Source organism: Oncorhynchus masou, chromosome 5, assembly GCF_036934945.1.
Source record: "Oncorhynchus masou masou isolate Uvic2021 chromosome 5, UVic_Omas_1.1, whole genome shotgun sequence".
Taxonomy (NCBI): Eukaryota; Metazoa; Chordata; class Actinopteri; order Salmoniformes; family Salmonidae; genus Oncorhynchus; species Oncorhynchus masou.
Genome location: NC_088216.1, coordinates 55,200,997 through 55,225,895, shown reverse-complemented (window position 1 = coordinate 55,225,895; position 24,899 = coordinate 55,200,997). Strand labels below are relative to the sequence as shown.

The following is a 24,899-nucleotide window of genomic DNA, read 5'->3' as shown; positions in this document are numbered from 1 at the left end:
TTCAAAATCTTTGTCTCATGAGGTACCGTGTTTGGTACTTTAACACTGTGTTTAAGTCTGTTGAATAGTGGTCATTGTCATTGGGTCAGGTTGTATCATCTGGCCACCTGGTGTACCAGTGAAGCTGTCCTCTGTCTGTGTGTTACTTTAATCACAGCCTCAGGCATGCCTTCAGATCAACATCCACTAGTCCTTTAAACACAGCAGGTCACCTCTAGTCCTTCCTCTGTGGCGGAACGCAACCCTCGACCCCCGAGAGAGAGGGAGAGAGAGAGAGAGAGAGAGAGAGAGAGAGAGAGAGAGAGAGAGAGAGAGAGAGAGAGAGAGAGAGAGAGAGAGAGAGAGAGAGAGAGCAAAAGAGAAGAGATAGGGTAACTCCAGCAGAGGGTAACTCCAGCAGAGGGTAACTCCAGCAGAGGGTAACTCCAGCACTAGGGCAGACTGACACAGGCCGTGAGCACAGAGCTAAAAGGTGCCTACTAAATGCCTCGATTAAGAGTGACCCCTGAACCCTATCTGTAGCCTGGAGCGACATGGGGTGACCTCAGTCGTGACCTGGCAACCCCAGAGTCAGCCGGAGGGGTTGGGCTCCCCATAACGGCACCATTGTGCGTTTGATTTAAACATTATTATCATCATTACCGTCATTAGTGCTGTTATTGCAGCCACTATTATGATTAGGCCTGCCACTAAGAGAGTAACAGTATTATAGTCACTGGCGTATCTATAATTGCCATTATTTATGGTTAGTAAGTTATTGTAAAGGTTACGACAGTGATTGTAACAGTAACAGTGGTATTATTACAAAGACTGAAAGCCACTTTTATGTTATTTTGACATTATGTGGCTAAAGCACAGCTCAAATGATTGTTTGCAGTGGAAGGTATAGAGGACAGTATAGAAACACATTATAGGCTTGGTTGGATAAAACATATTCCAATTTCCATAGGCGGTATTATGAGGCGTGTGAGAAGCAGTTACTGCTGCCTAAACAAATCCCATGTTTCTGTACCATCTGTCCGTCTGACAGGGAGAGATACAATGAGATGGCTGTGGCTAGAGGAGACAGGAGCTGTGAGTGAGAATGTAGACTCAATGGTTACATAGAAACTAAGCAACCATAACGAATGATTAAGAGATGAAAGTTTCCACAATTGGAAGTGAAATGTCCACATGAGGTTAAACATTTCATTCACACGACATTGTTTGCGTTAGCACAAGAGTCTAGTTTGCGTCAAAGAAGTTAACAGTCGTAAAAAGGGCATTGTCGTTTTTTAACTTACCATCTTGTTCATAAATAGTATCTAAATATCTGGCTAATAAAGGAAATGTATATGCATAGTTACAACAACAAAAAATAGCAAAGCCAACAATATAATAGCTTTCATAAATTATAGTTATTGTTCGCAAGCCTGGACCACAATCGTAAAAATATTTTGGTTTTACGAGACCGATGGAAGCATGTGTTTTAGAGAGCCAGCTATATGTCAACATAGCTCATATACTATGGCCTTTTATTTTGTCTGGGAAAGAGAGAACATTTAATTGAATTGTGTATTGTTTGTGAGCAAATATATTTTGTGTGTGTGTGTGCATGCGGGCGTGTGTGTGTGTGTAGGTTTATCAGCATGTCTGTCTGTGCGATTGGCCATGTGTGTGTGTGTGTGTGTGTGTGTGTGTGTGTGTGTGTGTGTGTGTGTGTGTGTGTGTGTGTGTGTGTGTGTGTGTGTGTGTGTGCCATGTGAAGCTTGCCATGCGGACCGTTTGACCCTGTGCTAATTCAGACACAGTAGACAACACTTCTGCAGAGAGAGGAAAAAACACACACACCCACATACATATACAAGGTTATATACTTTTTTTGTATTTTGACAACATACTTTAACTCCACTTAACAAATAAGCCCATGTTTTTAACTAAAGACGGCATGATTTTACACACTTCTCATTTATCCTGCTTGGGTCGATTTGAGAGGATTGGAGTTTGGTACTTTTTCAGTTTCTCTCCTGCTGCGATTCTCCATCCCTCAGTCTTACTGCGTCAACTGTATGTAGTAGCTGTATAACCTGGCAGTTTTGACAACTGGTAACAAATTCTAACCAGTTCTAATACCAGCTCTAATTCCATGTTGGGAAAATATATTAGATCGTAACGTCTTGTTCTATAGAACATTTATGGATTTAATGCTGAATAGTTGAGCTGCATGAGGTTTTACACAAACTGCTTTAGATAGCTGTGAATACTCCTCAAATCTACATCACTTACACACAGTGATGGTCCGTCTCTGAAATAAGTGAATTAACTTGTATTGTTTCAGTAAAAATATCCAACTGTACACATGGAGATTAAAACCTTAAGCCAGTCGGTGAAACATGTCTGGCAGGCAGAGAGGTGATTTAATAAGTCATTAAAGAATGACTTGGGTCACAGTGTGCAGTTTTTATGAGTTTGATTAAAGCTCTCTCTGCATGCCCACCTCAGTAATGACCTGGTGTGTGTCTGTGTGTGTGTGTGTGTTTTTAAGTCAGTAGTTAGAGGCATATTAAACCGCGCCTCCATATTACTCAGTGGGTTGCATTCGCCACATGAAAGCTGGATACTTAAAATCACCCAGAGAAGTGTACGCTTCGCCTCACAAACAAGCCGTTGTGTGGGTTTAACTCAGTTGGAAAAAACACATTTTACACTGTTCATGGTCCCTGAATAACAAGAGGCAGGTGCAGTTGGTAACACTGGAGGACAGCTTTTACTTGTGATTAACTTCAGACAGGCTTTTATTGTTTGTTTTATTTGTTAAGGAAATTAGAAGTAGGATTAGAAAAATATCCAAAGGTCATAGTTATATATCCAGTGGCAGGTGTAGGATATTTGTAACCTTTATTTAACTACACAAGTCAGTTAAGAACAAATTCTTATTTCCAATGACGGCCTACACCGGATGACGCCGGGCCAATTGTGTGCCACCCTATGGGACTTCCAATCACTGCTGGTTTTGATACAGCCTGGATTTGAACCAGGGTGTCTGTAGTGATGCCTCTAGCACTGAGATTAAGTGCCTTAGACTGCTGTGCCTTAGACCGCTGCGCCACTCGGGAGCCCAAAATCAAGCCTATGCTATACAGTATAAATACATGTATACATTTTATGTCTAGCCGTTCGACCAATGTCAAATACTTCTGTAAAATAAACATTTTCACGAGAACCAGTGTGAAGAGAGGCAAGAAATATTTTTTTGTTTGGTGTGTGTTGAGGTCTGCCCTTCAGTTAAAGGTCTTTTTGGAGAAGAGAGGGTGGAATGGAAAACCTCCGACACATACACACCAAAGCTGCTTTTAATTCCTCTGCATTCGGAAAGGTGGGCGTCAGTTACCTGTGCACCCCTCGGGCGTGTGTGTGTGTGTGTGTGTGTGTGTGTGTGTGTGTGTGTGTGTGTGTGTGTGTGTGTGTGTGTGTGTGTGTGTGTGTGTGTGTGTGTGTGTGTGTGTGTGTGTGTGTGTGTGTGTGTGTGTGTGTGTGCGTGCGTGCGTGCGTGTGTGAAGAGTGGCAGGTTGAGTCTGGTCGGGACTTGGGGTAATGGACTTGAGGGTGATGGTGGGCGATGAGATCACTGAGACAACACCCCTTTGCCCCCTCCTCACACACCGTGTTTGTACGTGTGTGTGTCTCAGCAGGGCCAGACGGCCCAGTCTGAACCGACCCAGCCCGGCCTCATAAAGGCAGCATTGAGGCCTGGAAGCCCAGAAACGCACAGCGCCGCTTTTGTTGCCCTGCCCAAGGTGTGTTACCCCTGGAGGGAGAGAGAGAGAGGCTCCCCTGGCTGGTGTGACTCATTAGAGAAAATGCAACAGTTCTCTGGGTTGGAGGCTCATTATTTTGTGTGTTTATTGGGGGAAATAAACCGTTTCTTTATTTTTATGTACGTTTTTCATCAGCCAGTTCGCTCCCTCCCTCTTTCTTCACCAAAGTCCCCTCTTTCTCTTCTCAATCCAGCTCCCAATGTGGGAGTAATTAATGAAACGCTACTCACCTCTTACGAATGGAGAAAAGGCTCAGTGCCTTCCAGATGCCTGAAACAAACTCTTTCTTTCTCTCTCTCTCTTTTTCCCTCTGTTTTCTATCGTCTTTCGCTTTGACCACTTTCTTTTTTCCTTCCCTGCTTTTCTTTCTTTCTTTCCTTCTTCTTTTTCTCTTTCTTTCATAGTAGTAGAGAGACTTGGGTCTTGTGTTGTGATCAGTAAGGGAGCCCATTGCAAGTGAAGCAACACCAGGGCTGTCTGCGGTGTGGTTCCTCTCAACAGATCTCGTAATAACTTCATCTCTCCTCCATACTTCACCTTTTCAGGGTCAATTTGAGATAGCAATGGAGCTTCCGACTGACCCTGGTTCCTACCAAACACTTCCCCATAAGGATGCTTAATAAAGTCAATGATTGTGTATCTGTGCGGGAGTGAGAATGTGTGTCTGAAGGGATGTCTTTGCACCACTTACTTTCATGTGTATATTGGACACCCGTCTATATCACTCATACAATCCCACCTACTCAATGATCAATTATTTTGTTGCCCATACTTCTTACTATAGGAGATTCTTTGTCTCTGGCGCACAAAAGCCTTTTTTCTCTCTCAGTGAAAATATTTGGAGGAGAAATTGGCCCTCACAGAGAAGTGCTGAAACCCCTGAAGATCCAAACATTTAAAGAAAATATGTCAACAAGAGAATTTATGGCTTGAAAAACAATTGTGAGATAGTTCATGCTTTTGTTTGCGTGTACATGCATACATGTGTGTGGCTGAGGAATAATGACTAATGAGCTACAAGGCATGGTTATTCAGAACAGAACACAACAAGACAAATACAAACAAAACAACACAACCATAACATCCCGTAAACCTCCGGGTCAGAGCTCGGCCTAACAGCAGACCTGATGGAACAAATAGAACAATGAGAAGCAGATTAAAATCCTGGCAGAGGGATGTATTTTGTGAACTGATTGGAAACGGTTGAGAGGGAGGTTTAGGGATGGAGGAAGAGGTGGTTAGAGCAGGGGAGGGGATAGAAACAGGAAGAGGAGATGGAGAGGAGAAAGAGAGAAGGTATCTATGACAGTTGTGATGATAGATGGGTCAGGGTATTGATAGGGGGCGTAGAGTATCCACTGGGTTGATTTACTGGATCGAATGTCTTGGGTAGAAGGGTTAATCCTATGTGTATAGTGTAGGGGGGTACAGTGTGACCTGAACAGGAAAAACGCAGGGCCCTATGTATTGTATATGGTATTTGGTATAGGGAAGCACATGTGCGTGAGTGGTGTGTGTGTCCTTTCTGTAACGTGGCTGGGTTGGCCAGCCGGCCTGGCCCCACATGTGGAACAGTTTACTGGAATGGAACTCTAAATTAGCGGTGCCCCGCTGCAGTAGGCTGTAATTAGCTAGCTCTGTGAACATGACAGACAGACAGACAGACAGACAGACAGACAGACAGACAGACAGACAGACAGACAGACAGACAGACAGACAGACAGACAGACAGACAGACAGACAGACAGACAGACAGACAGACAGACAGACAGACAGACAGGGGGAAGGAGGAAGAAAAGAATACAAGTATGTGTTTGCGCTGATGGGTCCATTTTCAGGGGTTGTGTGTGTTATGGCCTCTTTGTGTACATTTGTGTATGTGTGCATGTTTGCGCTCTTGCTCAGTATGCCACCCTACTGCCCCTGCAGTGCCCCCCAGTGAGTGGAACAGGTCACTGCAGAGTGAGTGTGTGTGTGAGTGTGTTTTTCCACTGTACATGTTAATCCATGGACATGTTCTTCCCTGTTTTGAGACGGTACTGTGAGTTCCTCACCCTTCCCTCCCTCTGCTCCTCTCTCCTCTCTCATTCTCCCCCTCCCCCTCTTTCTCTCTCTTTCTATCTCTCTCCTTCTCACCCACCTTCTCACTCCCCCTCTCCCCTCCTCTCTCTCCCTCTCCCTCTCCCCTCCTCTTTCTCTCTCTCCCTCTCCTTATCCCTCTCTCTCCCTCCCTCTCCCTCTCCCTCTCCCCCCTCCTCCTCTTCTCTCTGACTCTCTTTCTCTCTAACTCTCTCTCTCTCTCTCTCTCTCTCTCACTATGATTCTAAGCTGCAGCATGCCCAAAACAACACTGCATTCTTTGGCTCCTGTGTGTTAACCACAGATCTACCGGCGAGAATGTGACCCCATCCACTCATCACATCACTCTGTGGGGGGTGGGACGGTACACCAGGAGAAGATACGGAGGGAGGGAGAAAGGGAGAGTTACAATGATAGATAGAGGAAATAATTTGATCTGACAAGGTACATCTTCTGCTGCTTTCTGTGTATCTGACCCAGAAGATGGGGGGGCACACATAACCCATGTTGTAATGGATTAAGTGTGTTGGGCACAGTACCCTGGGCAGAGCAGCCACAGTTTCAGGCTGGCAGAGAAAACACAGAGACTCTTTATAGTGGAGTTGGGCTGATTTAAATCAGATGGCATTGCACTGTTTGGAAGCCTTTCTCTGCTCTGTCTCATCCTCTCAGTCCTACTTATTTTCCCTTGAAATGTCGCTGTCTCTCATTCTCTGCCCACTGCTGTCTTCAACATATCCCATATTCCCTTTATTCCTCATCATTCACTTTTCTTCTTACCATCTTTTGAGTCAGCTACAGTTTCTCCATGAATGATGCCATCCCTCTTATGTTTGTAACAAACTTCTCATTAGATCATATATTGATGCATTTGGATTCAGGCTGTGTAGCCTAATTTAAACTGACAGGCATTGTAACTAACCTCCTATTCTCTCTTCTTTCCCTCTAGAGAGCGTAGATCTGAGGCAGTGTTGCCCAGGCTTGGGGTCTGTGGGTCCCACCTCAGCTCATCATCCTTCATCAGCCCTGTACTCTCCAGGCCCGCAGGACCAACCCCAATAAGACCACTGCCTGAGCGGGACAGTGGACCGGAGCTATCCTGGACCGGAATTATCCTCTCAACGCCATGGCAACCAATAGGGAACGGCAGGTGGGTCACATGACTGGCTTTTCACCTGCTGTCTACCCCTTTGCCTTCAACTCCATGAGGAGCCACTCCCCCTTCGACCTGCTGGCCAATAGCAGCCTGTTTGGACGATTTGGGGCAGACCTACCGAAAGAGATGGCTGCATTGTGTAAGTACTGTTAATCATATTCTCCATATTCAATACATAATGTATACACACACAATAACATACTCAAAAAGACACCCTTTTGCGATATCTTACTCAGTCACAACTCTTGGGATGGATTGGGATGGAGAGAGAGAGCGCAAGAGAGAGAGAGAGAGAGAGAGAGAGAGAGAGAAAGAAAACAAGAGAGATTGAGAGTGAGAGAGAGAGAGAGAGAGAGAGCAAGAGAGAGAGAGAGAGAGAGAGAGAGAGAGAGAGAGAGAGAGAGAGAAAGAAAACAAGAGAGATTGAGAGAGAGAGAGAGAGAGAGAGAGAGAGAGAGAGAGAGAGAGAGAGAGCAACAACAGCCCTTCCAGGAAAGCAGGGTTTTTCCATGTGGTAAAGCAGGCAGGGAGGGGGGGTGCAGGCAGTGGGTTGGCAGGGTACAGGGCCCGGGCCAGCCTGGCATCTCTCTAGTCTGAAGGCAGCAGGAAGAACAAGTGTCCCTTTATGAGCTGGCTTTACAGAGGTGAATCAAATTATAACATATAAAAAACAACATGAAAAGAGAGGGATTAGAGAGAGAGAGGGGGGAGTGGTTTGAAACAGTTTCTTGTTTTTGAATGGGTGAGCCAGTGGGGCTGTCAGAGTTTCCACACAAGTTCAAAGGGGGTGCTGTTGTCCAGAGAGAGAGAGACAGAGAGAGAGAGAAAGAGAGTACTCCCATATCTATGCGCAGCATGATTTGTGACCTGTTGCCACAAGAAAAAGGGCAACCAGAGAAGAACAAACATCATTGTAAATACAACCCATATTTATGTTTATTTATTTTCCCTTTTATACTTTAACTATTTGCACATAATATGACATTTGTAATGTCTTTATTCTTTGGATAATGTTTACTGTTAATGTAATGTTTACTGTTAATGTAATGTTTACTGTTAGTGTAATGTTTACTGTTAATATGTATTGTTTATTTCACTTTTGTTTATTATCTAGTTCACTTGCTTTGGCAATGTTAACATATGTTTCCCATGCCATTAAAAGCTCTTAAATTGAATTGAATTGAGAGTAGAGAGAGGAGAGAGAGTTAAGAGATAGTTGGAGAAATGTAGGTAAACTTGAACTTTTTCGCAAGAACTTATACAGGAAACTAACCTCAACATTAAAACCTTCAATCCAAATCAAAATTCCATACCTAAAACCTTGATTTTGGACAAAATTACATGAATGGACTGTTACTACCAAGGACTATCAAGAAAAAATTTGAACAAACCAAAACCTGCAGAAGAAACACAACAGAAGCTGGAAATACCATCCAACACATAACTGAGTGATTCATATTCAGTCTGAAGCTACTTCTGAAGCCAAAAAGTAAAAGACAATTATAATTTTATTATATAACGCTAAGTAAATAAATATACTAAGCTACCAAGCTGCTAGGACAGAACAGACCTGGCAGCACCTTCAATTAGCACTGAAGTGTGAAGTCAGATGTGTGAAAACTCTTGAGCCCAACAATGGCAGGAGAGTTTCACAGCCCCCCCCCCTGGCCCAGGGTGGAAACTCAGAATACTAGACATTGAGGAAATTGAAACAACCTCTGTCAACGTGTACATGTCTGGGACAGTAATGGTGCAGGGCATCCTCATGCAGTTCCAGCAGGACTTTTACAGGATCAAAGAGAGAGTACAGCAGATACATCTCTCTCTCTCTGTGACGACTCCCCCATCCTGAGTGAGTCTGATCACACCTCTTCAAACTGTCCTGCAGACGAAGATAGGTATCCCCCAGCACAGATCACACCTCTTCAAACTGTCCTGCAGACGAAGATAGGTATCCCCCAGCACAGATCACAGCTCTTCAAACTGTCCTGCAGACGAAGATAGGTATCCCCCCAGCACAGCTCACACCTCTTCAAACTGTCCTGCAGTATCCCCCCAGCACAGCTCACACCTCTTCAAACTGTCCTGCAGACGAAGATAGATATCCCCCCCTCCAACAAGAGGGCAGAAGGTGGAGATGGACGGCTGTCTGAGAGAGCTGGCTGCTCTAATGACTGAGGTGAGAGAACTGAAAAAGGCACACATGGCACTGAAGGATGAGGTCAGAAGGCTGAGGTGTGACAGAGAGCAGGACACTCCTCCGGAGACAAGCCAGAAGAACAGCCCCCCTCAGACCCGGACCAGAACTTTAACATCACAATTGGACAGACAACACAGGACCCACCAACCCAACAGACCCCGCCCCCTCCTAACAGCCCTCCTTGCAGCTCCCCCGATAGCCCTCCTGAAAACCCCCCACATCCACCCACAGATTGTGCTTCTTATTGACTCAAATGGCAAATACATTTGAGAGGATTAAGTTTTTCTCAAACACAAAGTGGCTAAACTCTGGTGCCCAAACACTAGGCATGCCCTGGAGTTGTTGTCAGAGACTAGGGTCCCCCAGCCACATCATAATTCACCCGTGCACAAATGAGGGCCCATCAGGAAAGAGTGGCAACAGCATTCGCGGGTGTGATTGAAAAAGCTTCTTCCACTTTCCCCGCACAAGTGGTTGTCACCCTGCTACCATGAAAATACTTTCACCCTGCCACCATACAGTGGGTGACTGCAAGCATTTCGCGAGACTGTGATTCAAAACATAATGTCTACCTGGCCCACAACTCCACCCTGGACTTGAACAGCCTTTACAACCAGGTCCACCTCCACAAGGCAGCAATCCCAACTTTTTCCAGGACGCTTAAGGACGTCACCCTCAACCATAACCCCAGCACCTCACGCAGGAACAACAGAGCAACAGCCACCCCGCCCAGACCAGCGAGACACCCTCCTAAACCTGCAAAAAAAAATCCCGAAGGACCTGCACCAAGAGAACCTATGCCAGAGGACCTACACCCAGACCACAGCATCACCTGCCACACCACAACCAGCTAAGAGCACCACAAGCAACCCCTGGCCACACCGTATATAGGCCCCCCATATCAGACCAATGTGCCATCTGCCCACCCCATGCCACCCGCCCCTGCGGCATGGACCTCAGCATGACAGCAGAACATATGCCCAGGCCGTGAGCAGAGCAACTGGCCCAAACCCCACTATTACACCCGCACAAGCCCCATCCTGCGACCTAAGAGGTATGTGTCATATGCTCAACATGCTCTGCTAACACCTACTGTGATGGTCTGGGCCTAAACCACACAAAGCTTTCACTATCTCATCCTGGAATATACAAGGTCTGAGGTCATCTGCCCTTGGCCTAAACAGCAGGAACCCAGACTTCACAAATACAGACATTGTCATCCTACAAGAAACATGCTATAAAAGAGATGGACCCACTGGTTGCCCTCTAGGTTACAGAGAGCTGGTATTCCCATCCACCAAACTACCAGGTGTGAAACTTTGAAGAGACTCAGGGGGTATGCTAATTTGGTATAGAGCAGACCTAACCCACTCAATTAAATTTGTCAAAAGAGGAACATTTTACATCTGGCTAGAAAGGAATCAGGAAATTATCTAAACAGAGAAAAATGGCCTCATGTGTGATGCCTATATCCCCCAATAGAATCCCCATACTTTAATGATGACAGCTTCTCCATCCTGGAGTGGGAGATCAACAAATTCCAGGCTCAGGGACTTGTACTAGTCTGTGGCGACCTAAATGCCAGAACTGGACAAGAACCCGACACCCTCAGCACACAGGGGGACAAACACCTACCTGGAGTTGACAGCATTCCCTCCCCCATATGCCCCCCAAGACACAACTACTACAACAAAACAAACAAAAACGGGTCACAACTCCTGCAACTCTGTTGGGTATGCTGGGTATGTACATAGTCAATGGTAGGCTTTGAGGGGACTCCTATGGTAGGTACACCTATAGCTCATCTCTTGGTAGTAGTGGTAGTAGTATTGTAGTAGTATTGTACTTCATCACTAACCTCAACCCAGAGTCTCTTAATAAAGCGTTCACAGTCAGTCTACTGACACCCCTTTCAGATCACAGGAAAATCACACTCCACTTAAAATGAGGCTATGAGCAATCATGAGGCATCAAAGCCAAAGGAACGGAATAATATTAAGAAATACTATAGATGGAAAGAAAATAACAAAAAACTATTGGTCAACAACAAATTCAATCCCTTCTAGACAATTTCCTGGACAAAATGTTTCACTGTAACAGTGAAGGTGTACACTTGGCAGTAGAAAACCTAAACAATATATTTGACGTCTCAGCTTCCCTATCACATCTAAAAATGTCAAGCAGACAACCTAAGAAAATTAACAACCATGATAAATGGTTTAATGAAGAATGCAAGAACCTCAACAAAGAAGTTGAGAAACCTGTCCAACCAAAACCATAGAGACCCAGAAAACCTGAGCCTATGCCTTCACTATGGTGAATCACTAAAACAATACAGAAATACACTACGGAAAAAGAAGGAACAGCACATCAGAAATCAACTCAATGTAATTGAAGAACCCATTTTCCCACCACTTCTGGGAAAATTGGAAAACTCTAATAAAACAACAACATGAAGAGTTATCTATCCAAAACAGAGATGTATGGATAAACCACTTCTCCATTTTTGGGGGTTCTATAACAAAGAACAAACAGCAAAAACATATACATGGTCAAATGCAAATCTTATAATCAACTACTAAAGACTACTAGAACCCACTGGATTCTCCAATTACATTGAATGAACCACAGGACAAAATACAAACCATCCAACCTAAAAAGGCCTGTAATATCTGAAATTAAATGATAAAATATACAGACCACAAATTCCAATTGGCTATATACTTAAACTCTTTAATATCATCCTCAGCTCTGGCATCTTCCCTAGTATTTGGAACCAAGGACTGATCAACCCAATCCACAAAAGTGGAGACAAATTTGACCCCAATAACTACCGGGGGATATGTGTCAACAGCAACCTTGGGAAAACCTGCTGCATTACCATTAACTTCCTCAATGGAGAAAATGTACTGAGCAAATGTCAAATTGGCTTTTTACCAAATGACAGTATGACAGAACACATATTCACCCTGCACACCCTAATTGACAAACAAACCAAAACAAAGGCAAGTCTTCTCATCCTTTAAAAAAAAGGTTTTGACTCAATTTGAGGGTCTGCTGTACAAATTGATGGAAAGTGGTGTTGGGGGAAAAACATAAAACATTATTAAATACATGTTCACAAACTACAAGTGTGTAGTTGAAATTGGCAAAAAAACACATTTCTTTCCACAGGGCCGGGGGGTGAGACAGTGATGCAGCTTAAGCCCCACCCTCTTCAACATATATAACGAATTGGCAAGGGCACGAGAGCCGTCTGCTGCACCAATACCCGCTAATGACCAAAATCCAGAAAAGAGCTGTTAAATTCAACAACTACCTAAAAGGAAACAATTCCCAAACCATCCATAACAAACCCATCACATACAGAGAAATTAACCTGGAAAAGATCCCCCTAAGCAAGCTGGTTCTGGGGCTCTGCTTACAAACACAAACAGACCCCACAGAGCCACAGGACAAACCAACCAAATCATGAAAAAACAAAAAGATAATTACTTGACACAATGGAAAGAATTTGCACAAGAAATGAGCAAACTAGAATGCAATATGGCCCTAAACAGAGAGTACACAGTGGCAGAATACCTTACCACTGTGACTGACCCAAAAATAAGGAAATCTTTGACTTTGTATAGACTCAGTGAGCATAGCCTTGCTATTGAGAGAGGCCGCCAAAGGCAGACTTGGTTCTCAAGAGAAGACAGGCTATGTGCTCACTGCCCACAAAATGAGGTGGAAACTTCACTTCCTAACCTCCTGACATATGTATGTATGACCATATTAGAGACAGATATTTCCCTCAGATTGCACAGATCCACAAAGAATTTGAAAACAAATCAAACATTGATAAACTCCCATATCTACTGGGTGAAATATCACAATAAAAATAAAAATACACAGTACAGTAATTTCCTTGTCCCTGTTCCTCTCCAGCAGACATGTAGCAATTTGCTCTGTTATTAGTGCCCTGGCTCTGACTATAACCACATGAAACATATAGATGTCAATACTGCAGGAATGAAGCCTGGAGAGGAACAGATCAATGGCAGATGAATGCTTGGAGAGAACAAAGAAAAATTGACACTAGTACATTTCATTGGACAAAGTTAGTTTGATCGTAAGTTGCAGTGGACTGCTAACCCAAATGGTTTGAGGAAACAAATGGCCTTGAATGGTTTGAGTTTGAAAGCTTAGACATTTGAGTATTTTGAGTTTGTTCCACAATCATCATTATTGACACTACTTAAATACTAACTAGTAGAACTTGAAACTATTGAGATAAGTTAATAAAAAAATGTAATAGTGCCTAGGGTTTTTCTTGGTCAGGTTGGATGGTCAGGAAAATCTACCAATACAGTATAACAATTGAATAGTACTACATTAATGCTAACAATGATCTCAACAATGAGCATACACTTTGATCCAAAAATGACTTACAATAAGTAGCCAGCCCTCCAATTCAGTGTAGTGGTCATAAAAACTGTGAAAGAATTGTAAAACAAAAAACTCATGACTCCCCCTCTGCTTTCCCTGTCCTCCATGTCCAAACGTGTCTGTTCTCCTTGCCAGGCTTTCACATGTCAGTCCCTCCCTCCTTCCGTCCCTCTCTCCCTCTGCTCAATTAATCCTATAGGGATTTGAGGAAGAGGCAGAGAGCAGTAGAGAGGACTCCCCATTAAACCCCCTGGCTGAGCCAAGGTTGGGGAGGAATCTGACAACACATCCTGCCTGGAGAACACACACTCACTGGCAGACAAACACACACACAGACATTAAACGATAGGAGTATGCACCCGGGTTGTGAGCGCACATGCACGCACATACGCACACACACACACACACACACACACACACACACACACACACACACACACACACACACACACACACACACACACACACACACACACACACACACCACGCATGCGCGCGCACACACAGACAAGTCGACACAGTATCTGCTATGCTGGCATCAAGATTAGAAATACCCGTTGAGCACAGTGTCAGTGAGAGAGATACAGTGAGTTCCAAAAGTATTGGGACAGTGGCAAATGTTTTGTTGTTCTTTTGGCTTTGTCCCAATACGTTTGGCCCTGTAAAATGTGCGGACTATGTACCAAAGGTGCTGTAATTTCTAAACGGTTAAAACTGACAGTCGGTAATTTAATCGCATAGTCATTGTATCATTTCAAATCAAAAGTCCTGGAGTAGAATGCCAAAACAACCAACAGTGTTTCACTGTCCTAATACTTCTGTAGCTCACTCGGATTGAGTTAGTAGGGGAACTTTGTGGTATTGCTGTGTGTGTGTGAGCCTCTGCGTGTGTGTCCTGATCTACCAGGGAGATAATCAGCTCATCTGGTCACAGTGGCTGTTATCTGTTGATCTCTGCTATTATCTGGAGTCTTCAGACCAAACGGCAGGGAGTCCATTAGCACCACTTAATACCTGATAACATCTCAGCCCTGCCCCTCAGAGAGAGGGAGGGAGGGAGGGAGGGAGGGAGAGATAGAGGGAGAGAAAAACAGAGAGAGAAAGGAAGGGGAGATAGAGGGAGAGAGAGATAAATAGAGATAGAGAGAGATAGAGATATCTACTTCACTTGCTTTGGCAATGTTAACATATGTTTGCCATGCCAATAAAGCCCTTGAACTGAATTGAATTGATCAAGGGAGAGACAAACTCCAAAAGATTCTGGGACACTGTTAAAGTCCATGGAGAATAAGAGCACCTCCTCCCAGCTGCCCACTGCACTGAGGTTGGTAAACACTGTCACCACCAAAAAACCTACGATAATCGAGAATTTCAATAAGCATTTTTCTACGGCCATGCTTTCCACCTGGCTACCCCTACCTCGGTCAACAGCTCTGCACCCCCACAGCAACTTCCCCAAGCCTCCCCAATTTCTCCTTCACCCAATTCCATAGAGCTGATGTTCTGAAAGACTTGCAAAATCTGGACCCCTACAAATCAGCTGGGATAGACAATCTGGACCCTCTATTTCTAAAACTTTCCGCTGTAATTGTTGCAACCCCTATTAATTGCCTGTTCAACCTCTCTTTTGTATCGTCTGAGATCCCCAAAGATTGGAAAGCTGCCGCGGTCATCCCCCTCTTCAAAGGGGGAGACACTCTAGACCCAAACTGTTACAGATATATATCTATCCTATCCTGCCTTTCTAAGGTCTTTGAAAGCCAAGTTAACAAACAGATCACTGACCATTTCGAATCCCACCGTACCTTCTCCGCTATGCAATCCGGTTTCCGAGCTGATCATAGGTGCACCTCAGCCACGCTCTAGGACCTAAACGATATCATAACCGCCATCGATAAAAGACAATACTGTGCAGCCACATTCGTCGACCTGGCCAAGGATTTCGACTCTGTCAATCACCGCATCCTTACCGGCAGACTCAACAGCCGTGGTTTCTCAAATGACGGCCTCGCCTGGTTCACCAACTACTTCTCAGACAGAGTTCAGTGTGTCAAATCAAAGGGCCTGTTGTCCGGACCTCTGGCAGTCTCTATGGGGGTGCCACAGGGTTCAATTCTCGGGCCAACTCTCTTCTCTGTATACATCAATGATGTCGCTCTTGCTGCTGGTGATTCTCTGATCGACCTCTACGCAGATGACACCATTCTGTATACTTCTGGCCCTTCTTTGGACACTGTGTTAACAAACCTCCAGATGAACTTAAATGCCATACAACTCTCCTTCCGTGGCCTCCAACTGCTCTTAAATGCAAGTAAAACTAAATGCATGCTCTTCAACCGATCGCTGCCTGCACCTGCCAACCCATCCAGCATCACTAGTCTGGACGGTTCTGACCTAGAATATGTGGACAACTACAAATACATAGGTGTCTGGTTAGACTGTAAACTCTCCTTCCAGGCTCGCATTAAGCATCTCCAATACAAAATTAAATCTAGAATTGGCTTCCTATTTCGCAACAAATCAAATCAAATCCCAAATCAAATCAAATCAAATTTATTTGTCACATACACATGGTTAGCAGATGTTAATGCGAGTGTAGCGAAATGCTTGTGCTTCTAGTTCCGACAATGCAGTAATAACCAACAAGTAATCTAACTAACAATTCCTAATCTACTGTCTTATACACAGTGTAAGGGGATAAAGAATATGTACATAAGGATATATGAGTGAGTGATGGTACAGAGCAGCATAGGCAAGATACAGTAGATGGTATCGAGTACAGTATATACATGTGAGATGAGTATGTAAACAAAGTGGCATAGTTAAAGTGGCTAGTGATACGTGTATTACATAAGGATGCAGTCGATGATATAGAGTACAGTATATAGGTATGCATATGAGATGAATAATGTAGGGTAAGTAACATTATATAAGGTAGCATTGTTTAAAGTGGCTAGTGATATATTTACAACATTTCCCATCAATTCCCATTATTAAAGTGGCTGGAGTTGAGTCAGTGTCAGTGTGTATGCAGCAGCCACTCAATGTTAGTGGTGGCTGTTTAACAGTCTGATGGCCTTGAGATAGAAGCTGTTTTTCAGTCTCTTGGTCCCAGCTTTGATGCACCTGTACTGACCTCGCCTTCTGGATGATAGCGGGGTGAACAGGCAGTGGCTCGGGTGGTAGATGTCCTTGATGATCTTAATATAATAATAATAATATAATATAATATCCCATTTAGCAGACGCTTTTGTCCAAAGCGACTTACAAGTCGGCTGGGGCCACTACTTTTACATATGGGTGGCCCCAGCGGGAATCGAACCCACGACGCTTGGCGTTGCAAGCGCCATGCTCTACCGACTGAGCCACACAGGATCTTTATGGCCTTCCTGTAACATCGGGTGGTGTAGGTGTCCTGGAGGGCAGGTAGTTTGCCCCCGATGATGCGTTGTGCAGACCTCACTCCCCTCTGGAGAGCCTTACGGTTGAGGGCGGAGCAGTTGCCGTACCAGGCGGTGATACAGCCCGCCAGGATGCTCTCGATTGTGCCTCTGGAGAAGTTTGTGAGTGCTTTTGGGGACAAGCCGAATTTCTTCAGCCTCCTGAGGTTGAAGAGGCGCTGCTGCGCCTTCTTCACAATGCTGTCTGTGTGAGTGGACCAATTCAGTTTGTCTGTGATGTGTATGCCGAGGAACTTAAAACTTGCTACTCTCTCCACTACTGTTCCATCGATGTGGATAGGGGGGTGTTCCCTCTGCTGTTTCCTGAAGTCCACAATCATCTCCTTAGTTTTGTTGACGTTGAGTGTGAGGTTATTTTCCTGACACCACACTCCGAGGGCCCTCACCTCCTCCCTGTAGGCCGTCTCGTCGTTGTTGGTAATCAAGCCTACCAAAGGTTGTGTCGTCCGCAAACTTGATGATTGAGTTGGAGGCGTGCGTGGCCACGCAGTCGTGGGTGAACAGGGAGTACAGGAGAGGGCTCAGAACGCACCCTTGTGGGGCCCCAGTGTTGAGGATCAGCGGGGAGGAGATGTTGTTACCTACCCTCACCACCTGGGGGCGGCCCGTCAGGAAATCCAGTACCCAGTTGCACAGGGCGGGGTCGAGACCCAGGGTCTCGAGCTTGATGACGAGCTTGGAGGGTACTATGGTGTTGAATGCCGAGCTGTAATCGATGAACAGCATTCTCACATAGGTATTCCTCTTGTCCAGATGGGTTAGGGCAGTGTGCAGTGTGGTTGAGATTGCATCGTCTGTGGACCTATTTGAGCGGTAAGCAAATTGGAGTGGGTCTAGGGAGTCAGGTAGGGTGGAGGTGATATGGTCCTTGACTAGTCTCTCAAAGCACTTCATGATGACGGAAGTGAGTGCTACGGGGCGGTAGTCGTTTAGCTCAGTTACCTTAGCTTTCTTGGGAACAGGAACGATGGTGGCCCTCTTGAAGCATGTGGGAACCTCAGACTGGTATAGGGATTGATTGAATATGTCCGTAAACACACCAGCCAGCTGGTCTGCGCATGCTCTGAGGGCGCGGCTGGGGATGCCGTCTGGGCCTGCAGCCTTGCGAGGGTTAACACGTTTAAATGTTTTACTCACCTCGGCTGCAGTGAAGGAGAGACCGCATTTTTCCGTTGCAGGCAGTGTCAGTGGCACTGTATTGTCCTCAAAGCGGGCAAAAAAGTTATTTAGTCTGCCTGGGAGCAAGACATCCTGGTCCGTGACTGGGCTGGATTTCTTCCTGTAGTCCGTGATTGACTGTAGACCCTGCCACATGCCTCTTGTGTCTGAGCCGTTGAATTGGGATTCTACTTTGTCTCTGTACTGACGCTTAGCTTGTTTGATAGCCTTACGGAGGGAATAGCTGCATTGATTGTATTCAGTCATGTTACCAGACACCTTGCCCTGATTGAAAGCAGTGGTTCGTGCTTTCAGTTTCACACGAATGCTGCCATCAATCCAAGGTTTCTGGTTAGGGAATGTTTTAATCGTTGCTATGGGAACGACATCTTCAACGCACGTTCTAATGAACTCGCACACCGAATCAGCGTATTCGTCAATGTTGTTATTTGACGCAATACGAAACATGTCCCAGTCCACGTGATGGAAGCAGTCTTGGAGTGTGGAGTCAGCTTGGTCGGACCAGCGTTGGACAGACCTCAGCGTGGGAGCTTCTTTTTTTAGCTTTTGTCTGTAGGCAGGTATCAGCAAAATGGAGTTGTGGTCAGCTTTTCCGAAAGGGGGGCGGGGCAGGGCCTTATATGCGTCGCGGAACTTAGAGTAACAGTGATCCAAGGTTTTTCCGCCCCTGGTTGCGCTATCGATATGCTGATAAAATTTAGGGAGTCTTGTTTTAAGATTAGCCTTGTTAAAATCCCCAACAACTATGAATGCAGCCTCCGGATAAATGGTTTCCAGTTTGCAAAGAGTTAAATAAAGTTTGTTCAGAGCCATCAATGTGTCTGCTTGGGGGGGGGATATATACGGCTGTGATTATAATCGAAGAGAATTCTCTTGGTAGGTAATGCGGTCTATATTTGATTGTGAGGAATTCTAAATCAGGTGAACAGAAGGATTTGAGTTCCTGTATGTTTCTTTCATCGCACCATGCCTCGTTAGCCATAAGGCATACACCCCCACCCCTCTTCTTACCAGAAAGGTGTTTGTTTCTGTCGGCGCGATGCGTGGAGAAACCCGTTGGCTGCACCGCATCGGAGAGCGTCTCTCCAGTGAGCCATGTTTCCGCGAAGCACAGAACGTTACAGTCTCTGATGTCCCTCTGGAATGCTACCCTTGCTCGGATTTCATCCACCTTGTTGTCAAGAGACTGGACATTGGCAAGAAGAATGCTAGGAAGTGGGGCACGATGTGCCCGTCTCCGTAGTCTAACCAGAAGACTGCTACGTTTCCCTCTTTTTCGGAGTCGTTTTTTGGGGTCGCTGCATGCGATCCATTCCGTTGTCCTGTTTGTAAGGCAGAACACAGGATCCGCGTCGCGAAAAACATATTCTTGGTCGTACTGATGGTGAGTTGACGCTGATCTTATATACAGTAGTTCTTCTCGGCTGTATGTAATGAAACCTAAGATGACCTGAGGAACTAATGTAAGAAATAACACATAAAAAAACAAAAAACTGCATAGTTTCCTAGGAACGCGAAGCGAGGCGGCCATCTCTGTCGGCGCCGGAAGTAGAAACAAAGCATCCTTCATTCATGCTGCAAACACACCCTCATAAAACGGACTGTCCTACCGATCCTTGACTTAGGCGATGTCATTTACAAAATAGACTCCAACACTCTACTCAGCAAATTGGATGCAGTCTATCACAGTCCCATCCGTTTTGTCACCAATGCCCCATATATACTACCCACCACTGTGACCTGTATGCTCTCGTTGGCTGGCCCTCGCTTCATAGTTGTCACCAAACCCACAAGCTCCAGGTCATCTATAAGTCTTTGCTAGGTAAAGCCCTGCCTAATCTCAGCTCACTGGTCACCATAGCGGCATGCACCTGTAGAATGCGCTCCAGCAGGTATATTTCACTGGACAACCCCAAAGCCAATTCCTATTTTGGCCACCTTTCCTTCCAGTTCTCTGCTGCCAATGACTGGAACTAATTGCAAAAATAACTGAAACTGGAGACTTTTATCTCCCTCACTAACTTTAAGCATCAGCTGTCAGAGCAGCTTACAGATCATTGGACCTGTACATAGCCCATCTGTAAATAGCCCATCCAACTACCTCATTCCCATATTGTTATTTTTTTTTGCTCCTTTGCACCCCAGTATCTCTACTTGCACATTCATATTCTGCACATCTATCAATCAGGTTTTTAATTGCTAAATTGTAATTATTTTGCCACTATGGCCTATTTATTGCCTTACGTCCATAATCTTACTTAATTTGCACACACTGTATATATACTTTTCTTTTGTGTTATTGACCGTATGTTTTGTTTATTCCATGTGTAAGTCTGTGTTGTTTGTGTCCCGCTGATTTGCTTTATCTTGGCCAGGTCGCAGTAAAAGAAACGTGTGTATTTTACTATTCTAACTCTCAACCGTAAGTTGAAACCTGATGGAGTTCTTATAAAAAATGTAAAAAAGAGTATTGGAAACAATTCGGTGTCCTCATTATGTATCTATGGCCCTGCAGACACACAAACATGTTCCGCTGTCATATAAGCCTGCGGCTCTTGGAGGTCTGCCTAGACAGCCTGGTCAGAAGCAGTCAGAGATGAGATGGAAAACAAAGTGATTCAAATTAATGCCACATTTTGATGAAAAAAAATAACGAGAATGGCCTAAAAGTTAAGGTTGCTGTGGTACTGAAGGGGCCCAGAACAAACAGGGCATTGTGTCTAATTATTTATTTATATAAAATCGGTTGGAATTTTGTTTCTGGTCCCAGCCCTCAACCAGCAGAGAGGCCTGTGTGTGTGTGTGTGTGTGTGTGTGTGTGTGTGTGTGTGTGTGTGTGTGTGTGTGTGTGTGTGTGTGTGTGTGTGTGTGTGTGTGTGTGTGTGTGTGTGTGTGTGTGTGTGTGTGTGTGCGTGCGTGCGTGTGTGTGTGTGTGACAGTGATCAAGAGAGGGAGATAGAATGTGTTTATGGTGAAAGATAATTAAGTATAATGTGGGGAAGTTAATTCAATTCTGGTTGAAAAATGTTTCAACCCTTTTTATTCTGCCCCAAACGTCATCAGAACAGGGTGCGCAACAAGACTAAATACACATAAATCAGAGAATGAGTCCCTTCCTTCAGAAAGAAACATTAATTGTTATTTTTATTATTTTTTTAAAATGTAGTTGTTTAGAAGAGAAACTTGAGTCAGGAACAAAATCAAAACAAATGCACAGATGGGGCTGTGGGCAGTGTGGCTGACTCCACATGATGACAGATGAAGATTAAGTAGTCTTTGACAAGAGTTGGACACAAACATAAACCAATGAAAATCTTCCGCATAAATAAAGGCGTGGTGTCGAGAGCAAGGTGGTCCATTGGAGCTCACTAGGTGGTTGCAGTCCAAGGAGGAGGGCGGCGCGTAGGCTCTCCAATTTGCCTTGTCTGGCCGACGCGCCAAAGCCTTTCACGAGCGCTCATACAAACAGAGAATCCCGACAATCAAGATTCCTAATTATCATAATAGTAAAAAATAATAATAGTATTTTGTGTACGTCATGTATAGGCACTAAACTTATGTAGGATTTCATGGATCTCTTCCTGATCCAACACTCTTCCTGGCTTTGTTCATCATCCTCAGACTGTGTTATTTATCACTACAATGTCAAGATTACTATAAGCTTTTTCATTTAGAATGATCCACAGTCTGATACACAGGTTTGGATTTATGAGCAAATGCCGTACATTACAACACAGGCAAATGCCACACAAAATGCAGCCAAAAGTTCCCGAGCCCCTTAAATGAGACCATAATTGTGACTGCAGCTTTATTGATGAACACATTGTGATTTGTGCCCATACTGTTAATGCTGCTGTTATGAAAGACAGAGAGAGCCCATTGTTCTGGCCTGTGTGTGTTTCTCTCAGAGATGATGACAGGATGAATAGCTGAGGAACCAGATTCTGAAATGCCCTGTGAGGAGCTGGAATGTGACTTTGTGTGTACTATGTGTGTGTACTATGTGTGTGTATGTGCGTGTGTGTGCATGTGAGTGTGAGTGTGCATGTGTTAGAAAAAGAGTTGGAGAGAGAGAAAGAAAGAATGGACCGCCCTTTTCCTGTCTGCATTCCCTCTTTCGTTTCTGTCTCTCTTTCCTCGGTCCTGGGGCTGGAAGCTGTAGGAAGGGGGATTTCAGGGGGTAAGGGGGGCTGTAATTGTCCCAAGGTGTGGAGAGAACAGAGCAGGCTGAGATTGTGCAGCTACGCTCCCTGCTGTGTGTCACAGAGAAGTGTGTGTGTGTGTGTGTGTGTGTGTGTGTGTGTGTGTGTGTGTGTGTGTGTGTGTGTGTGTGTGTGTGTGTGTGTGTGTGTGTGTGTGTGTGCGTGTGCGTGTGTGTGTGTGTGTGTATGTGTGTGTGTGTGCGTGCGTGCCTGCATGTGTGTGTGTGTGTGTGTGTGCACGAGCGTGTGTGTGTGTGACGTGTTGAAAGACAGGTAAAAATGTTGAGACTAAGAGAGGGACACGTTTGGTGGGGGACTTGCTTACATGAACAAAGCAAAGGCAAAAGGGCAAAAAGAGGCCATAGCATTATGAAAAGAGTGACTTTTTTCTTGGAAGTCTCACTATTGTTCAGTTGACCCTAAAACTTCCATAGTGAGAGAAAAGAGAGCGAAAAAGAGGAAGAGAGGCAGAGAGAAAGAGTAAAAGAGAGAAAAAAATGCAACAGTACATTAACATAATGGGGAAGATATTGACATAACAGCAAATTTGCAATTATACAATAAGGGAAAATCATTATGGATAATGAGAATCCAAAAAACAGTGATCAGAAGAAAAGTGAGCCAGGGAAGGAACAGAAACCAGGGAAGGAGGGGAGGAGAAGAGCCGGAGAAGTTTGGAGGGGGAGTTAGAGCCCCAGTGGGGGTTTCTTCCAGAGTTCATCCCTCCTGAACGAGGGAAGGAAGGGGAGGGAGGAGTGGGGTGGAGTTGACCGTATAGAGAGCGTATGAAGTATCCAAAGTCACGCAATTGAGTTGGCTTGTGGGGGAAAGCGTGGTTTTAATGGGGCTGAAGTAGTCAATAATCCCAGGGCTGGTCAAATCAACTGAATGTAATGAATTGAATTAGAAAGGCAAAACAAGCCAGACGAAGAGGGAAGAGAGAGAATCTGAAAGAGTTGAAAACACAAACCAGGGAGGGAGAAAGAGAGAGAGAGTCTCTATTCTTTTGAAACTTTTGTGAGTGTCATGTTTACTTACTGTTTGACAATGTAAACTTATATTTCCCATGCCAATAAAGCCATTTGAATTGCATTTAGAGAGAGATGAGAAAGAGAGAGATGAGGTAGAGAGAGAGACATGAGGTAGAGAGAGAGACATGAGGTAGAGAGAGGGAAAACACAAAACAGAAAAACACCAAACAATGCAGCAGAGCAAAATTAGTCCGATACCTGCTAATTATCAAAATCCAGTAAAGAGACGTTAAATTTGACAACCCCCAAAAAGAAGCGATTCCCAATCATTCCATAACAAAGTCATCACCTACAGAGAGATGAATCTGGAGAAGAGTCCCGTAATCAAGCTAGTCCTGGGGCTCTGTTCACAAACACAAACAGACCCCACAGAGCCCCAGGACAGCAACACAATTAGACCCAACCAAATCATGAGAAAACAAAAAGATAATTACTTGACACATTAGAAAGAACTAACAAAAAAGCTGAGCAAACTAGAATGATATTTGGCCCAAAACTGAGAGTACATAGTGACAAAATACCTGACCACTGTGACTGACCCAAAAGTAAAGAAACTTTGACTATGCACAGAATCACTGAGCATAGCCTTGCCATTGAGAGAGGCCGTTGTAAGCAGACCTGGCTCTCAAGAGAAGACAGGTTATGTGCTCCCTGTCCACAAAAAGAAGTGGAAACTGAGCTGCACTTCCTTACCTTCTGTCAAATGTATGACCATATTAGAGACACATATTTCCCTCAGATTACACAGACACACAAAGTATTTGAAAACAAATACAATTTTGATAAACTCCCATATCTACGGGGTTAAATACCACAGTGTGTAATCAGAGCAGCAATATTTGTGACCTGTTGCCACAAGAAAAAGGCAACCAGTGAAGAACAAACACCATTGTAAATACAACCGATATTTATGTTTATTTATTTTCCATTTTGTACTCCCACTATTTGCATATCATCACAGCACTGTATAAAGCCATAGTTTGACATGTTCAAATTCTCTATTCCTTTGGAACTTCTGTGAGTGTAATGTTTACTGTTAATTTTGTATTGCTAATTTCACCTTTGTTTATTATCTATTTCACCTGCTTTGGCAATGTAAACATACAGTACCAGTCAAACGTCATTCAAGGGAAAATTCCAAGACTGTGCAAAGCTATCATCAAGGCAAAGGGTGGCTACTTTGAAGAATCTCAAACATAAAATATATTCTGATTTGTTTTACACCTTTTTGGTTACTACATGATTCCATATGTGTTATTTCATGTAGAAAATAGTACAAATAAAGAAAAACCCTGGAATGAGTAGGTCTGTACAAGCTTTTGACTGCTACTGTATGTTTCCCATGCATATAAATCCCTTTAAT

At 44.4% G+C, this 24,899-nt stretch overlaps 1 protein-coding gene across 4 annotated transcripts in view; it reads left to right on the top strand.

Moving 5' to 3' along the window:
- Positions 1–24,899, top strand: part of LOC135539896 (retinoic acid receptor gamma-A-like) — a 71,821-nt gene that overhangs the window by 9,677 nt on the left and 37,245 nt on the right. For 3 of the 4 annotated variants that reach the window (XM_064966125.1, XM_064966127.1, XM_064966126.1), the window contains exon 2: positions 6,826–7,171. In XM_064966125.1, coding sequence (XP_064822197.1) covers positions 7,003–7,171 — 169 coding nt within the window. In that variant the 5' untranslated portion in view covers positions 6,826–7,002. The remainder of the gene's footprint in view (positions 1–6,825; positions 7,172–24,899) is intronic. The other variant, XM_064966129.1, reaches the window with a different exon arrangement.